The 19,012-nt window shown below is 43.4% G+C and overlaps 1 protein-coding gene across 1 annotated transcript in view; it reads right to left on the reverse strand.

Moving 5' to 3' along the window:
* Positions 1-7,673: 7,673 nt before the first annotated feature.
* Positions 7,674-19,012, reverse strand: part of LOC309561764 (coiled-coil domain-containing protein 3-like) — a 35,410-nt gene continuing 24,071 nt past the window's right edge. Inside the window, exons 2-3 of the mRNA XM_082265776.1 lie at positions 11,729-11,903; positions 7,674-8,430 (exon numbers count right to left, since the gene is read on the reverse strand). Coding sequence (XP_082121902.1) covers positions 8,143-8,430; positions 11,729-11,903 — 463 coding nt within the window. The 3' untranslated portion in view covers positions 7,674-8,142. The remainder of the gene's footprint in view (positions 8,431-11,728; positions 11,904-19,012) is intronic.

Consider the following 19,012-nt stretch of genomic DNA (forward strand, 5'->3'; position numbering starts at 1 on the left):
TTTTGAGCAGTTACCTGATAGATTTGTAGTTTTCTGCAGATTCTTAAAGTGGAACTTCACCTAAAAGGGGAAGTTACACTTTTTTTCCTCACCCACCCTCCTCCTTTACATTTACCACATCCATTTTTTTGTTGGGGGGAGCGAGCACCTGATTTTGACAAGTACCCACTCCCCCACTTCCCGTCAGATCGCCGCAGTGATCTGGGCGGAAGTTCAGCCGCCCTCCTTCCCCCCGCAACCCTCTGGAACACTTTACAGGTCCGAGAAGACTGCCGGACCTATCACAAAGTGCAGTGGAGCTCACGTTGGAAGCTGGCTGTGAAGCCACAAGATGGCTTCACTGCCAGTTTCCCTTAGTGAAAATGCAGACACCTGCACCTGAAGCCAATTGAAGAATCTGCTTGGGCCAGTGCATCGCTGGATACAGGGGCAGGTAAGCGTCCTTATTTTAAAAGTCAGCAGCTACAGCGTTTGTAGCTGATGACTTTTCATTTTTTAGGGGGGAGACAGGAGCGCCTCTTTAAGGTTGTATTGACAGGTGCATGCGAATAGCGGCAGCCGCTCAACCTCTACAAAGTGTTGACAGGCTGACAGCAGCTGTTGCTGTTCGCATGTAGTTGCACTCCTAGTGGTTACCGGTGGGTAGGGATAGGTGTCTGAGCCTGGACACAGTAGGATGTATCCAGGTTCGAACACTTGTCCCTAACAGCAGGTAACCACTTAGTGTGTGGCTACATTCGAACAGGAACAGCAGCTTTCAGCCCATCAACACTTTGTATAGGTTGAGCGGCCCCCTCTATTTGCATGCACCTGTTATTCCAGCAACAAGAGTCTGCTGATTGTTTCTGCTGAAATCCAGCGTATGCCTAATTATATAGAGGGGAAAAAAGGCCATAATAATAGCACACATATTTTTCTTAAAGCAGAATTTATCTTTATATTATTCTTCTTTATTCCCTGTACAGCAGCACTTTGAACCAATCACAGAGAGAACAGTGTGTTGCTGCTCCTTAACTCTCCAGTTAGCTGTGGTGTGTGTCTTGTAAAAGCTGAGCTGCTGCAGCTGCAGTCCAAGGCTTGCCTAGGCATTCTGGCTGGGGTTCCTGGATCTTAGAACTAGCTGAACAGAATCACAAGTTGTTTGGCAAGTATGACAAATCCTATGTACACTATATTACCAAAAGTATTGGGACACCTGCCTTTACACACACATGAACTTTAATGGCATCCTAGTCTAAGGTTCAATATTGAGTTGGCCCACCCTTTGCAGCTATCACAGCTTCAACTCTTCTGGGAAGGCTGTCCACAAGGTTTAGGAGTGTGTCTATGGGAATGTTTGACCATTCTTCCAGAATTGTAGGTCAGAACTCAGGCCAGGTCAGTCAAGTTCCTCCACCCCAAACTCACTCATCCATGTGTTTATGGAACTTGCTTTGTGCAATGGTGTGCAGTTATGTTGGAACAGAAAGGGGCCATCCCCCAACTGTTCCCACAAAGTTGGGAGCATGAAATTGTCCAAAATGTCTTGGTAAGCTGACGCCTTAAGAGTTCCCTTTACTGGAACTAAGGGGCCAAGCCCAACCCCTAAAAAACAACCCCACACCATAATCCCCCCTCCACCAAAGGATTTGGACCAATGCACAAAGCAAGGTTCATAAAGACATGGATGAGCGGAGTTTGGGGTGGAGGAACTTGACTGGCCTTGAACTCAACCCGATAGAACACCTTTGGGATAAATTAAAATAGAGACTGCGAGCCAGGCCTTCTCATTCACATCAGTGCCTAACCTCACAAATGTGCTTCTGGAAGAATGGTCAAACATTCCCATAGACACATTCCTAAACCTTGTGGACAGCCTTCCCAGAAGAATTAAACCTATTATAGCTACAAAGGGTGGGCCAACCAAATATTGAACCCTACTGACTAAGAATAGGATGCCATTAAAGTTTGTGTGTGTATGTAAATGCAGATGTCCCAATACTTTTGGTAATGTAGTGTATGTATTTTGACTGCGTATTTAGCTGCTTGCCTGGAATTTAGATTTACCATTAAAGCCAGAGGGACACTAAAGTTGTTAAACATGCAGATAAAGACTAGAGTGAGAACCTATGCATTTGTACATGCCATCATAAAATATGGAGCAGTAAACTGAAAAACATGAATATCATAGTTTAGTGGATCTACAGGTGCATCTCAAAAAATTGAATATAATCAAAAAGTATTTTGTTTCAGTAATTAAATTCAAAAAGTGAAACTCCTATTTTATAAAGATATTAATATGGCTTACAGCTAGTGAAAACCCAAAATTCAGTATCTCAGAAAATTAGAATATTGTGAAAAAGTTCAATATTGTAGACTCATGGTGTCACACTCTAATCAGCTAATTACCTCGAAACACCTGTAAGGGTTTCCTGAGCCTTTAAATGGCCTCTCAGTCGGGTTCAGTAGATTACACAATTATGGGGAAGACTGCTGACTTGGTATTGACACCCTCCACAAGGAGGGTAAATCACAAAAGGTCATTGCTAAAGAAGCTGGCTGTTTACAGAGTGCTGTATCCAAGCATATTAATGGAAAGTTGTGTGGAAGGAAAAAGTGTAGTAGAAAAAGGTGCACAAGCAACACAGATGGCAACAGCCTTGGGGGGATTGTGAAGCAAAAGCCATTCATAAATTTGGGGGAGATTCACAAGGAGTGGACTACAGCTGGTGTCACCACACACAGATGTCTCCAGGACATGGGCTACAACTGTTGCATTCCTTGTGTCAAGCCACTCCTGAGCCAGAGACAATGTCAGAAGCCTCTTACCTGGGCTAAGGAGAAAAAGAACTAGACTGTTGCCCCGTGGTCCAAAGTCCTCTTTTCGGATGAAAGTAAATTTTGCATTTTATTTCGAAATCAAGGTCCCAGAGTCTGAAGGAAGAGCGGAGAGACACAAAATCCAAGTTGCATGAGGTCCAGTGTGAAGTTTCCACAGTCAGTGATGATTTGGGGAGCCATGTCATCTGCTGGTGTTGGTCCACTGTGTTTTATCAAGTCCAAAGTCAGCGCAGCCCTCTACCAGGAAATTCTAGAGCACTTAATGCTTCCCTCTGCTGACCAGCTTTACGGAGATGCTGATTTCATTTTCATTCATTAATTTCATTCATAGAGAATCTGTGGGGCATTGTCAAGAGGAAGAGGAGAGACACCAGACCCAACAATGCAGACGAGCTGAAGGTCACTATCAAAGAAACATGGGCTTCCATAACACCTCAGCAGTGCCACAGGCTGATCGCCTCCATGCCATGCCGCATTGATGAAGTAATTCATGCAAAAGGAGCCCCGACCAAGTATTGAGTGCATACTATACTGTACATGGACATACTTTTCAGTAAGCCAACACTTCTGTATAAAAAATCCTTTTTTTTATTGGTCTTATGTAATATTGACATTTTCTGAGATACTGAATTTTGAGTTTTCACTAGCTGTAAGCCATAAACATCAAAATGATGGCTTAAGTTATGTAAGTTGTTATGGCTTTAGTTGAATTACTCAAATAAATTAACTTTTTAATGATATTCTAATTTTTTAAGATGCACCTATAAATTTACTGAGAATGCGCTATAGCATATATTAAATAATGATATGGCAAATTACAAGTACATTTTAAAAAATAGAGAGAGAGAGAGAATAGAAAGAATAAGTCTAAAGGAGGGGAAGAGATAGAGCAAGTGGAGAAAACGGAGAAGGGGGAGAGGGGAGACATTAGAAAAGAGAGGAGATTAGAAAGGGGAGATTAAGAGGAGAGGAGAGAAAGAGCAGGAGATATAGACAGACAAACGGATAGATAGACAAAAGATCAGAAATGGAGAAGAAAAAGGAGAGAGAAAGGGAAAGGGAAAGGAGAAGAAAGAGAAAGCGGAGAGGAAGGAGAAGGAGTAAAGGGGAGAGGGGGGACATTGTTAAAGGAAAAGGCAAGAGATTAGAAAGTGGAGAGAGAGGAGAGAATGGAAAGTGGAAAGTGAAAGATTAGAAAGGGAGAAGTCATAGGACAGAGGGGAAAGGGAAAGGAGAGAGAGCAGAGAGGAAAGAGAAGGGGAAGAAGAGAGAGGGACACCACTGGAAAAGGAGAAGAGATTAGAAAGTGGAGACAAGGAGGAGAGAATGGAAAGGGGGGGGGAGAGATTGGAAAAGGGAGAGGTAAAAGATGAAAAAGGAAGTAAAAATAGGGGAGAGAGAGGGGAAAGTGGAGGAGAGAGAAAGAGAGAGAGAGAGCAGAGGAAGGAGAAGGGGAGAAGAGAGACCATAAGAAAGAAAAGAGATTGAAAAGGAGAGACAGAGAAGAGAGAATGGAAAGGGGACAGAGAGAGACACAAAATATTAGAAAGATAGAAAAGAAAAGAGAAAGGATAGGGTAAGGAGAATAGATGGTGGAAATAAAGGAGAGAGGAGAAAGGGGAGGAGAGAACACGAGGAGGAAGTAGAAGGGGTAGAGTGGGGAGGGGAGACACTGGAAAAGGGAGAGTGAAGGGATTGGAAAGGAGAGACAGATGAGAGAATGGAGAGGGGGGGAGAGAGAGAGAGAGAGAGAGGGGCAAAAGATTATTAAGGAAGAAGATAAAGGAAAGAGAGAGAGCTTAGGGTAAGGGGAGGGGAGAGGAATGTGAAAGGGGAGAGGGTAATGGAAAGGAGCTTTTAGAAAAAAAAGGAAAGAGAAGAGATTGGAAAAAAGAGAGAGAGGAGAGAATGGAAAGGGAAGATAGAGAGACAAAATATTAGAAAGTGAGAAGAGACAGAAAAGAGAGAGAGGATAAGATAAGAAGACAGAGAGAGAGTGGAGAGAAAGGAGAAAAGGGAGGTAGGAGAGGAGGTATACTGGAAAAGAGGATGAGAAGAAAATCTGAAAGAGGAAACAGAGCGGAGAGAAAGGAAAGGTGGGATCCAGAAAGAGGAAAAAATAGAAAGGGGACGAGAAAGGACAGAAAGTGAGGATAGGGTAAGGGGAGGAATGAGAGCGATGAGGAAGGAGAAAGGGAAGCCATTGGAGAGAGAGGTAAGGTTAGAAAGGGGAGAGATTTGATAGAGGAGATAGCGAGATAAGGTTACAAAGAGTATAGAGGAGAGAGGAAAGGAGTAATAAGAAGAAAGAGAGGAAAGGAGTAATAAGAAGAGAGAGAGGAAAGAGAAGAGAAAGGCGAGAGAAGACATTGGAAAGGTGGGAGAGTGAGAGGGGGTAAGAGACCAATATATAATACACTAGTAATATATGAATACATGATCCCCTTTTTCTTACATGCCATTTTATTTTTGTTATCTACAATAACATAGGTATTTCATGGCACAGTTATAAAAACACATGTGACAAATACAATGGAGGTGTAGTTGTAAAAAATAACATGTGTCACAATAAAATACTATATATATGTACAACTGACTACAATACAAAGTCCACAGCTGCACCCAAGGCACCTGACAATGTGCACTTATATTGTGGGTGAGAGTCCCTGCTGCCAGTGCTCAGTACCCACCATGGGTCCATTTTTTGAGGCTTGTGCTACAGCCTTCTGCATCTGGACCTCAAAGGACTAGAAGTTACTAAGGGCCAAATTTAACCTCTGGCTTTCCAGTCCAGAACAAAAATTAACCATATGTGCTTTTTGTGCATTTTATTTAAATATATATCATACAATTACATCTACATCTAGCACTGGTAGGGTTTAGCATAACACTATAGTCCTCCTGGTTGCCCAGCCACTTCCCAGAGGTTGCTCAATACTATACTGTGCATGACTAACTGATATGGTAAGAAAACATCAAACAAGGCATGTGTATTTTTACTTTAAGTGTTACTAAACCCAGTAATATATAAAATGTTCATCAGCGCCCCCCCACACTGTCCACAGCTTATAAATAATCTTTTTACATTAAAATACTGCAGCTATATACCTTGTTAGCTGATCTGTATACAGCGGTGACATGATACTCTGCAGGGTCCGCCCGAATCCAGAGTGTTCATGTAGGAGGATATTTCACTGCCGCTTGAAATCCTGTATAGCCTGTGTCCTCACGCTTTTTTGGGAGGCGGATCATCCATCAATCAAGATGTGACATGCCACCCACTGTGTTCTTTTTTAGTTACTGGGAATGGAGGAGGAGGGGGGGGACTGGACTGTCATTTAGGATCTGTATACACGCCCACATGTGTAATGTTAATACCATGTGACCTGAATAGCTCTGCTAAAACCAGGAAGTGTTCTCTCCAGCAATAGAAACCAAACTGAGCATGTGCAGCTGAACTACACTTACTGTGTCTGTATCTAAACTTGCCCAGAGTGAACATACAGGAGGGGGAGGATCTGTGAATACAGGATCACACAGCCTTTTTACACAATGCAGAGGATTTTTTACTTAAAGCGGAGTTCCACCCTAAAATTAAACTTACCTCCATCTTCTCGCTCCGGGTCACCTGAAAAACAAATGGATAATCGCAATTTTTTTTTTTTTTTTACTTACCTGGTTTAGAAGAAAATATACTTACCTTACTTCCTCTTCCTCCCCTCGGCGGCCACGGCGATTCGTCACTTCCTGGCTTTGCAATGATTCCTGGGAGCTGAACGTCATCGCTCCCAGGAATCAATGCGCCTGCACCGGCCCCGACGTCAGTTCCGGTGCAGGCGCCGTCATACCTTGTTAAACAGATTCTGGGCATGCCTAGAAGCTGTGCAGGGATGACGCTCCGGCACCGGAGGTGACGGCGGGGCCGAAGCAGTGCATCGTGGGACCGAAGAAGACGGAAGAGGACACAGAAGAGGATCGCGCTGGCTTCAAGCTGCCCACACCTGAGATGGCAGCGCTGGACAATACATTTTCAAGGTAAGTATTTCTTCTTGCAGGTAAGTGCGACCCGGGACAGATCAGAGGCTAGCCATTGTGGAATGCACTAGCCCTGACTGTCCCGGGGGTATTTTTATTTAAAAAAAATGTCCCAGGGTGGAACTCCGCTTTAAGTTACACAGTGAGTATAACAAGCATGATATTCTGCATCTATAGACAGATGTTACTGTTGTGGGTTTAGTAACACTTTAAATCTTGGGTTGCTATGTGTATTTTTTCTAAATCTGTGCAGTAATCTAGTGTGAACCTTTGTGCAGGGGCTGTAAAAAAGACCGGTCACTGCTGCTCTTTTCTTGTGTAGGGTGACTGGTCTTGGCCCTGCCCCCCTCCTGTAGTTGTCTGCTGGCAGTCTGTAGTGGGTGGAACCTGCTGGGCCCCTCCCATAGCTCTGCTCTCTGCCCAGGCTATGTACAGTACAGACACAGACAACTGACTGGCTGTTTCTCTTTAAAATTCACAGATACTCTGCTATGGGCTAGCTGGACAGGGAGTCAGCTGCAGTTTTTTCCCTGGGTCATCTCTACCAGGTGCTTCACCTGAATGATTACCTGTCTCTAATGGCTGCCAGTTGCTTGGCATCCTGGCAAAAGTTGCTTTTTGCTGTTCTATCTTCTCATTCCTTCTATACTTGGGAAGAATGTAGAATGACCAATGTTTTGTTGGTAAGCAAGCTCAGAATGAAGCCCACCAACGTCATTACCATAGCCAACCAATAACAGTGATTATAGGATATTTTGGTAGCCATATTTAAAGTGGGCATGCTCTATATTTTGCTACTGTTTTCTCCCACCAAGTGCCAGAAGTTATTGTTCACCACTATACCAGCACATTTTAATAGATATTTTGTTTCAATTCGTTTTTTGATCCTTTACACATTTATTCAAACAAATAATTAAAAAATATATATTTTACATGGGTTAACTTGCAATTTATGTTTAGTAGTTGATATAAATTTGTGCCATTGAAAGCCAAGTCTTTGGTGTTACAGGGCAGCTGATGCACTTTTTCTTGGATAAAAATACAGAAATTGGTTATGGAAGAACATATTGCAGGAAGATGAGGAACGGAAGATAAAACTATTATTGTGGTCGTTTTCTATTTCAGAAAGGAAATGTAACATATATTAATACTGATGATAACTGTCTATATAATAACCTTGCAGCTCCAGATGTATGAAGGTTTTCTTTTAATGTTCTGTTCATTTTGGCCTTAATATCTGGTGCCATTTAGTGCGTTATTGCTCCAGAAGATATTACATAGTCTAGACTAATCCAGCTTGTTGCCTGTTGTTTTCTTGGTTGACTTAGCTATAACCTTCTTGTGGCTGTCAGGTTTTGGTTCCTCTTCACTGACGGCTTTCTCTTTGTCCATGAGGTGTTTTGAGAGGACCTCCTTTTTATTGTCCACAGTGGCCTGACGTAGGGCCCTCTTTAGGTTCTTGACTTTCTCTCGCAGGTGGGCATTGGCTTTTTCTAGGAAACGGACTTTCTGGGATAAGGTCTTCGAACGTTCCTCTTCTTCCAACAAAGCCCTTTGAACTGAATCACACATCAACTGCAAAAAAGGAACATAAGATACATTGGAGTCACCAAGAAGGACCAAACATTCTGTAAATTGTGTAATATTGGCTGTATTTAAAGGAAGAACTGTTTTTGTTGGACATAGAAGATTGTCTAGCTCAACAAATACAGTCTAACATCAACCTAATGTTCTCAAAGTGGAAGATGTTGGGAAAGACAAAGGAGACGAAATATTCATAAAACAGTAGCTGTTAAAGAACAACACCAATCAAGCAATTTTTTAGATTTAGATCTTAGACGCGGTCCACACTAGCGCGACTTGTCAGGCGACTAGTCAGCCTGACAAGTCACGCTCCCTCGAAGTCCATCGACTGCTACAGGACCCGTTCTAATAGGAGCGACGCAAGTTGCTCCGACTTAGAAAAAGGGTCCTGTACTACTTCGGGGCGACCTCGGAGCGACTTGCATAGACTTCCTTTATGTGAAGTCCATGCAAGTCGCTCCGAAGTCGTGGTGCATGGGAATGCACAAGTCGCCCCCGAAGTAGTACAGAGTCGTGCCGCCCCAGTGTGAACCGACTCTAAAAGTGATTGTAAAGGTATTTATTATTTTTATTTTTTAAATAACTAACCCGTCTATACTTACCTGCTTTGTGCAACGGAACAGCCACAAACCTCCTCTTCTTGGGTTCCCTTGTCAGTGTTTCTGGCCCCTCCACTCTCTCCAGTGCCCCCATGGGAAGTCGATTTCCATGGGGGTACTCATGTGTACTCCCACCTGGGCTCCTCTGCTTCGTCTATTGACACAGACAACGGGACTCGGCCCCATCCCCCCTGCTCCTTCGTCACTGGCTTTGATTGACAAAACTGGGAGCCGGTGGCTCCCGGTGCCCCAGCAAAGCAAGCGAGATGCATCCGAAGTCGTGGTGCATGGGAATGCACAAGTCGCCCCCGAAGTAGTACAGAGTCGTGCCGCCCCAGTGTGAACCGACTCTAAAAGTGATTGTAAAGGTATTTATTATTTTTATTTTTTAAATAACTAACCCGTCTATACTTACCTGCTTTGTGCAACGGAACAGCCACAAACCTCCTCTTCTTGGGTTCCCTTGTCAGTGTTTCTGGCCCCTCCACTCTCTCCAGTGCCCCCATGGGAAGTCGATTCCCATGGGGGTACTCATGTGTACTCCCACCTGGGCTCCTCTGCTTCGTCTATTGACACAGACAACGGGACTCGGCCCCATCCCCCCTGCTCCTTCGTCACTGGCTTTGATTGACAAAACTGGGAGCCGGTGGCTCCCGGTGCCCCAGCAAAGCAAGCGAGATCTGAAAGTGAGGTGAGAGAAGAGCTACAGATATGCACAGCGCTGGATCGAATGAGGGCTCATGTAAGTAAAAGGAGGGGTGAGGGGGGATACTGATACCTTAATATTTTTTACCTTAATGCAAGGATTTCATTAAAGTGGAGTTCCGGTCTCAAAACATTTTTTTTCAATAAAAATATCCCCCAGGACAGTCAGGGCTAGTGCATTTCAGCAATGATAGCCTCTGAACTGTCCCCGGGTTCACGTACCTTTTAGAAGAAATACTTTCCTTGAAAATGTCTTGTTCAGCGCTGTCATCTCAGGTGTGGGCAGCTGAAGCCAGGGCGTCCACTTCGGTGTCCTCTTCGGTGACATCGGAGTCCCAGAATGCCCTGCACGGGCCCTGCTCGTCACTTCAGGTGCAGGCGCGTCATCCCTGCACAGCTTCTGGGCAACCGGAAGTGACGAGCAGGGCTGGTGCAGGCGCATTGACTCTTGGGAGCGATGACGTTCGGCTTCCAGGAGTCAATGCAAGCAGGAAGAGACGGCGCGGGCAGCGGCCGAAGAGGGAGGAAGAGGAAGGAAAGTAAGTATATTTTGTTTAATAACAAGGTAAGTAAATAAAAAAAAATTGAAATTATCCAATTCTTTTTCAGCGACAGTACAGCAAGCGGATCGTGTAAAGTCGATTTTGAGGCCGGAACTCCTCTTTAAATGTGTAGGCTTTAGAACCACTTTAATGAGAAGGGTTAAAACCTTTGTCTTTTTTGCTGTGCTCTTATTGCTTGATTTACTTTTATTTACTTTTTCTCACTGTAGACAAAAGAAAACAATCTCTAAGCAGGGACCGGCCAAATTTCGATCCATGTATGGGCACTGTGGTTAAACAGAAGTCGATCTAGAGCTTGACTCCCTGTTGGTAAATTTCCATCTGATCAGTACTGCAGGCTATAGCCTGCTGGGCTGATCTGTGTCTCTCCACTGTCAAAATACAAAGACACAGTGGGGAGCAAATGTGTGGATGGGGAAATCAGCCCAGTTTTTTTGTTCACCCGCTGGCTGGCTTCTGTGGCAGCTAGAGTAATCACAGAGGGCTCCCAACATGCTGGAAAGTCTGTATGTGTTAGTTAAAAAAAAAAAAAGTTTTTAAACATTAAGGGCTCATTGTTGTTCCAGAGTTACCCTTCCACACACCTCCATCACACACCTCCCTGGCCTACTCGCTGCCCTGCATTGGCTGAAATCATCAAGCATTATAAAGCCAACTATAAGCAACATGTAACCGTATGGAACTTGCAACAATTATTATAGGTCTTACCTATTTAGACCATGTAGGTAGTAGGATATCTTGGCCATTTTTCTTTTTAGGGGAATAGGTATACAATAGAGCTACATTTTCATGTTCAATCTTTATGGTAAACCTTAGAAAAAGTTATAACAAACTGGTGACTTTGGGGAGGATAGAAGGGGTCTTAGTGCATAGACATGTAGACCCAGATAGCACAATATTAAATATATTTTCCAAAACATCATTTTGTCCTCTTAGGTCTACATCTAACTGATCAAGCATCTCCTAGTTCTAGATCTAATTTGACAATTATCATCTAGTTTTAGTTTTATCTCCCTTATTTATTAATTCCTAGTTGTCTACAAAAAAATGTATCAATTATCCCCTTGCCTTAGGTCTATATTTCCCAAATATCTCCTAGTCATAGGTTAATAAGTCACATATCAAATATTTCCAAGTCTTAGGTTTATACTAACTTAATGCCTGTCTAAGAATATGGCCTACACAAACCAAATCTACTTTTCCCTATCTGTATCTTCTAACATTTGAATAAAGAAGATCACAATAAAAAAATGGAAAAAGTTGATGAAGACCAAGGCTACAAAACAGAAAGTGAGCCAAGAATTATCAATGAGGAAATTATGGAATAACCTGAAATCCTCAAAGGAAAAACTAACAAACAGTCAGCGTAGGGGACACAGATAAGGACGGGATAACGTGAAGCAGCAGATGTCTTCTGCTCACCCTACTGTCCTCTTGAGCTTCCCAGTCTGGAGAGAAAACCTGAGGATCCGTCCCAGCCACACAGTTGGAGAACTGAAACATACTGGCGAAGATGCGATTATTTTCCGGTGTGTTGGGGAAAATGGGGTCTTGAAAGTTTACTCCGTGAGGAAGGAGATTGTAATTTTCATCCATCCTGAAACAATTAAAAAAAAAAAAATGAAAAGCACTAGGAAAGTTTTAGGAAGTTCTTCAGGAAAAAAAAAGTAAACTACAAAACTTTTAATTTGAAACATTAGAACTGTGCTTACATCAGAATATCCATTCAATCTACCTTTAACATACATTGTATATACTAGAATGCAGCCAGCGACATGGAACTTGGCTGGGTGGTAATATATTTAATTATCCTACAAAAGGGTCAGGGCATGACATACGCCATGCATACCCCCACCCCCCGCCCCAAATAATCCTATTGCATTGTCCTACCTACAACACAGTTCTTAATACTTTCCCCAATACAAATAAGCAATTTCTATATATGATAAGGTTTCTCTTTTTTAATTTCCAATATTTTTATTAAAGTTTTTCAAAAAGTAAACAAAGTGTACAACAGTGCAATTTACGCCCATAAGGCTCAAACATATATCTCAAGGATAGCATAACATCCCATAATATAAATCAAGGCACAACTGATACAGATATAGCCGGTGTAAAATAAAAAAGAAAAAATGCAACAGAAACATAGTAATGGTAAGAATGGCAGCCTGAATCGGCCGCCAGGTTGGCCAGGGGCCCGAGCCACCCCCTCCGGCGCCCCACAAGGGAACACACTGCGCCCAAGGAGGGAGGAGGCCCCAGACCCCCGGCCCTGGCCCCCCACCCTAAACTGAGGGGGGGGCACCGGCTTTCCGGCAGTGCACTGTAATGAGTAAGAACGAAGAAGCAGGGAGAGAGAAGAGAAGGAAAAGAAAGAAAGAAAAAAAAAAAAAAAAAAAAAAGGGGAGAACAAAACAAAAATAGAAAAGGTAGAAGTGAGCAAAGAGAAGGGAAGCAAAGGGTGAAAGAAGGGGAAGAGAGAAGGGGGTAAGTGGTCCACTAGGGCCCAAGCAATAGCAATGAAAGAGAGGGAAGGGGAGTTAGTAGCGGTGGGTCAAGAGGGTAGGGGGGCGTCCGCGCCCAGGTCCGTCCACCCCCAGCAGGTCACCTCGCTCACCCCAGCTCCCGTGTGGGCCAATAGCACTTCCCCTCAATGGGGGCCTGCCAAATATCTGAGCCAAGGGTCCCACGTCTTATCAAACTGGCGCATTTTATCGTTAAGCAGCGCCACCATCCGTTCATTTATCATGATCCACGTCAGCTTGGCTTTGAGCAGCTCCAGCGGTATAACCGGCGAGCGCCAGGAGCGGGCTATCGCAATTTTAGCCGCTGTAAATATAAAAGCTATAAGGCGCTTAGCGGGTTTAGACTCCCCCTTGATCCGCCCACCCAATAAGGCTTGTTGGGGGGATTTAACTAGATTGACTTGCGTCAATGAGTAGATCAAATTGTATGTGCGGATCCAGAAGCGTCTTACTTTCGGGCAAGTCCACCAAGTGTGGAATACCGTGCCCGCTTGTCTGCATCCCCGAAAACAGTCGGGGGACGCGGTACGAACTGCCGCCGCCAATCTGACCGGGACCATGTACCAGCGAAGGAACACCTTGTAGTTGGCCTCTATTAAAGAGGTGTTGAGGATGGATTTGGAGTTAGATTGTGCCAGGGTATTCCATTCAGCTCAGGTTTCTCTTTTTTAATACAAAAATCTCAAAAAATAATATATACCTATTTTTTCTTTTTTTTTTTTTTTTTTTCTTTTTTTGGTGGCCACCAAAAAAAATACACCTATTTTTTCATTGTAGGAACAGTCTCCATGGGCATGAGTCCTTAATGAGGGTGAAAAACTGACTTTGACATCTACTGGCGAACAGCTGAAATCTTAGTAATCCCAGTAAATTGCAGTAAATTGTATTATGTAGCAGTTTCATGCATGAGCTATTGGAAGAGGTAAATATTATCAGAACAGAGACAACATAAACGATGTGATGTTTACAATGACGTAGCGTTGCTCCTGGGAGGTAAATTCAGTGCAGAAATGACCGCAATCCCCCTGTTACCCATACACACTAATCCATTTAAATCAAAGGTATTCAGAAGTACATCTCTGAGAATAAAGACCAGAGAGGTACACGATTCTGGGCATGAACCCACGCTGGTACTTGAAACCTATAAATGTAACTCAACCATATTATTAAAGGGTCAGTCCAACAAAAAACAAGATTTTAATTTTAGTAGATGTTGGAAAGTTCCATCCACTGACAGTTTCTTCTATTTTGGGGACTCCTGGGTCTGCCCACCTACTATAGCTATTATGACACAACAGGTAGTGAATGGAAATTCCACCTTTTACATTTGTCACTGGGGTAAGTTTAAGGTTTGCTCCTTATATCCAGTGTTGGTAGTAACTGCATTTAAGTAAACGGAATTACTTAACGCAGTTACTTTTCAGGGTAACGAGTAATCTATCTGATTACTTGTCCTCTCCCTGTAATGCCGTTGCCGCTACTTTCGGCTGCGTTACTGCAATTACATCTACCGCCACTAGATGGCAGTAGATGTAATTGTATTCCCCCTCTCCTCTATGACCGCTGTCCACGGTACTGGAGAGAGAAGAGGAGGAGACTCAGTCGAGTGAGTCACGATCGTCTCGTCGGACAGCAACAGCACAGCGCGCCATAGAGGGCAGGGCATAGAGTCCGGCGGGCGGCAGATCGGCGACCCGACCCAGCCAAGCCATTGTTGACTTTCCAATTTACTCAGAATCAGTGACTTTTGCCAGCCTGGCTGTTAAATATATAAAACAACATAGTCCAGGACTCCACCACCACTCACAGGGCAGCAAGAAGTCCACCACCACCGACTCCACCAACGCACACAGCCCAGAAGAGGAGAGAGGCACAGGCAGGCAGGCCTGAGGCCTGGAGAAGGACGGAGCCAGAGGGACCCAGACAAAAGTGTGCCAGTGCCTGCCAGGCCACACCACCACCACCAGTAGCCCAGCACAGCAGGTACCAAAAAAAAAAAAAAAGTTACTTAAGTCACAGACAGTCAGGACCCCCACCAGCCACCACCCACCTCCAGTGTGCCACAGACACCACCACCACCAGCCAGTCCAGAGACAGCAGCAGCCAGCAGGTACCAAAAAAAAAAAAGTTAAAGTTAAAAGGTCAGGAGGACTCAGACCCCCACCACCAGTTTGCCACGTCACCACCAGTGTGCCACGTCACCACCAGTGTGCCACCTCACCACCAGTGTGCCACGCCACCACCAGTGTAAAATACTGTATATAGTGTTTTTATTCTTCAATCAGTTAATATTAACATCTTTGCTATTAAAGATGTTATAGAACGTAATTGCATTATAGAATATTAAAAAAAAAGTCACAGTTACTTTCCTGAGTAACTAATTACTTTTTCAATGTGGTAACTGAGTCAGTAACTCAATTACTTTTTGGGAGAAGTAATTTGTAACTGTAACTAATTACTTTTTTAAACTAAGATGAACAACACTGCTTATGAGTGAGTACACCCCTCTGTATATACAGCATCATTCGTTGAGTTTCATATGAATTTATATTGCAGGCCAGCACTTTACAGAACAAAGTAGCAACTTACTGAAGTAGACTTACCACATATTGGGTAAGCGCAGCTCCATTATTTACGTGCCGCAGCATGACTGTTGGTTACATGTTTTTTTTGTGCGCAATATTGCGTTCCCGTAACATACAAATGTGAACCTAGACTAGATTCAGTTTTACTATAATTATAAAGAGCACGCAGGGTACACACTATTCCGAGGCAACCCGCAAGGAGATCCACAACAGCTGAAGATACTTTGGTGCCAGCCCAGTTTGCAGCCGATAAAAAGTGAAAATGGCGGCACTTCAAGATAAAAAAACAGCTCCTTTATTGGGTCATTCCATTAAAATGCAAAAGACATACCCACAATCCAAGTCCTTGGATTGTGTGTATATCTTTTGCTTTTTGCATAATAAAGCGGAGCTCCAGTCGTTTTGGTTTATTAAAAGTCAAAAACTACAAAAACTGTAGCTGCTGACTTTTATTAAACACACACTCACCTGCCCAGTGCCATTTTTAGAAGAGTAGGGGGGATGGGGGACCTTAAAGTGGACCTTCCCCATTTGGGTGGAGCTCGACTTTAATGGAATGACCCAATAAAGGAGCTGTGTTTTTTTATTGCTGCCACTTTCAACGCCACCCCTTCCATGCTTTCAGATCGCTCTACTGCAGGGTAGTCTTCCCGGTCACGACTGTAGACTGACAGTGATAAGACCCTGAGATGCACATTTTTCTGTCAGGACCTGAATCTGCTGGAGCTACTGAGTAAGGTTGTAGTTCCAGTGTCCACCAGCGGGTATCTCCCAGTAATCAGCTCCACCTGGTGCTGGCTGCTGGATGGATACTTAAACCTCCCTCTGCTGATACACCTCACTTCAGTGTTTTAATTTGCCTTGTTTGCTGCCAGATACTGGATGTCCTGCATCCTGTTCCTGATCTTGATCTTGCTTAAGCCCTGCATCATTAAATGTAACCATATTGCTACACTTAGAGGCGTCTCTCTTCTCTTTTATACTCTGTAGCTCCTGCTGGATTTTGATTCTAATTCCCTTGTCGAGGAGCAATTTGTGGATGGACATTTTATGGTTACACAACCTATCACATCACATTGCTATTATCTTTTCATATGGACTATAGACTGAAGGACTTATGAATAGATGGTTATGGAACGAATCATCTGAGTTTCTATTATTTCTTATGGGGAAATTCGCTTTGATATATGAGTGCTTTGGATTACAAGCATGTTTCCGGACAAATTATGCTCGCAATCCAAGTTTTTACTGTAATAAGAAAATATACTGTATATGATGATAGTTCCGCTTTAAGCCAGGTGCATCTGTTGCAGAAAGGGAGGCACAAAGTTAGAGCAAATGCATGAGCATTAAGCATGCTGGTCTGCCCAGGTGCCCTCTCTCTGCAGTCCATGGATGCCGCTCCACAGATTACAGCAAGTACTTTTTCATATTCAGAACTATAGCTCAAATTCGTTTTGGATATTCCTTCTCTGCTTATTATAGATTTTCAGTTACTGTAACTTCTATATTTTGCCTGGCACAGAAACGAAGCAGAGAGGAGTGAAGATCTTTCACACGTGCACACAAACATGCACACATACACAATGGCTTTTATGCTTAACCCAAAGCAGAAAATGTGTTTTGTCTCAAACTGTAATTCATAAGGTCTCCCGGAGGGAGCACAGCATGGCTTCATGCCCAGTTATTGAGCTTATACAGCAATCCTACACTGATGGGAAACAGACCGTACGGCAAGCATGGGGGAAACACAAACTTCCACTTGTCTCCGTTGCATTGCAAACCCTGTTAGGCATGCTGAGCTGGACACACAGACATTACAATCCCATTGTTGAATCCCATTTAGCTCTGCCAACAATTGTGCAGTGTAGGTGATTTCCTCATTGGATACTACCTGAATCGGCATCTAACCAACACTATTACTGTGACCATGATGAGGTAACAAACCCCAAACTGAGTGTAGAGAATAGGGAGGTCGTACCAAACATGGGCCACCCTCATTTTTCCATAAATTTGCAAGTTAGCGTTGAAAAGAGTCAGATTTTATTGTTATGTTGGTGGTGGAAAAATAGTGCATTCCATTTAATCCCCCCACTTATAGAATACAGCTCAGTATAAGACACATTGAGACAAAGCACAGAAAGTTTGATGAACTAAACATTACTTAGCAGAGACTTTAAATGCAACCTTCTCATTAATAATCTGTGGTAAATAACCTGTAAGTATGATTTTTGACCTGAGATTGAACTACTAAAGCCACAAATTGTACAGATTTCATAATTCCTGCTATGATGGAGGTACATACGTAACACATGGTTGCACTGAGAAAATAACATTTACACAACAAAAAAGCCTATGTGCAAGGTGCAGAAGGTTGGGAGAGATTACATTTCTTATGGAAAATATGCAAAAGATCAATATCATATTTGGTGCCTATCAAATTGTAGATTAATTCTATTTAACTATAGGCTGATTCAGAGATTGTAAACCCTTGTCATTTAGAAATAAACCAATATAGATAGAAACGTGCATTAGGGTGTGTTGAGCATCATAAACACTTCAACATCCCTTTAACACACCCCTCAGACCTTTGAATTAGTTATAATAATTCTGTAAACTCTTTCTTTAGGGACCTATAAAGGTGGCTACATTGGGCAGAAGAGACACCATTGAAACTAGGGATCTACCGATTATTGGCAAAGCTGATATATCGAGGGACGATATGCACTTTTCCCGATATCGGAATCGGCCCAGAGGTTACCGATATCGCCGATATTTAGGGATTTGTGGGTTGAGGCAAGTAGTGGGTTTTTTTTTACCTAAATGCCTAGAATACATTGGATTTTAAAAAAAAAAAAAAACATTTTTAAGATGAATCACTGAATTCTCTAACTCAAAATTAACCCGTTGCTGACCGCCGCAAGTACATATACTGCGGCGGTCAGCCCCGGCCAGGCAAAGTGACGTATGGGTACATCACTAGCCTGTAAGCCAATAGGGGGCGAGCGCGCGCCCCCGGAGACGCGCCCCCGCCCCGGCTCGTTCACGGACACCTCCGTGCGTTTGACCGGCAGACCCGATGTCCGCCGGTCACTCGCGATCGTCCGCTTTGAAGGGAGAAAAGCAGGCGGCTAATGTAAACAAAGCCGCCTGTCATTCTTCCCTGTGTAACAGCACAGATCATAAGGTCCTGCTATGTAGGACCGTTGATCTGTGCTGTTACATGTAAAGCCACATCCAATCACAGTTAGAAACACGCCCCTAGGGACACACTTAACCCCTCCTTCCCCAATAAAGTTAACCCCTTCCCTGCCAGTGTCATTTTTACAGTAACAGTGCATATGTATAGCACTGATTACTGTAGTAATGTCATTGGTACCGCCAAAAATGTCAGTCAAGGGTCCGATCTGTCCGCCGCAATGTCGCAGTCCCGCAAAAAAAAATCGCAGATCGCCGCCATTACTCGTTAAAAAGAAAAAACAACAAAAATTACAAAAATCTTTCCCTTAGTTAGTAAACGCAATAACTTGCGCAAACCAATCAGATACGCTTATTGTGATTTTTTTTTACCAAACATATGTAGCAGAAAACAAATT

Source organism: Pelophylax lessonae (assembly GCF_965119305.1).
Source record: "Pelophylax lessonae genome assembly, chromosome: 8".
Classification (NCBI taxonomy): domain Eukaryota; kingdom Metazoa; phylum Chordata; class Amphibia; order Anura; family Ranidae; genus Pelophylax; species Pelophylax lessonae.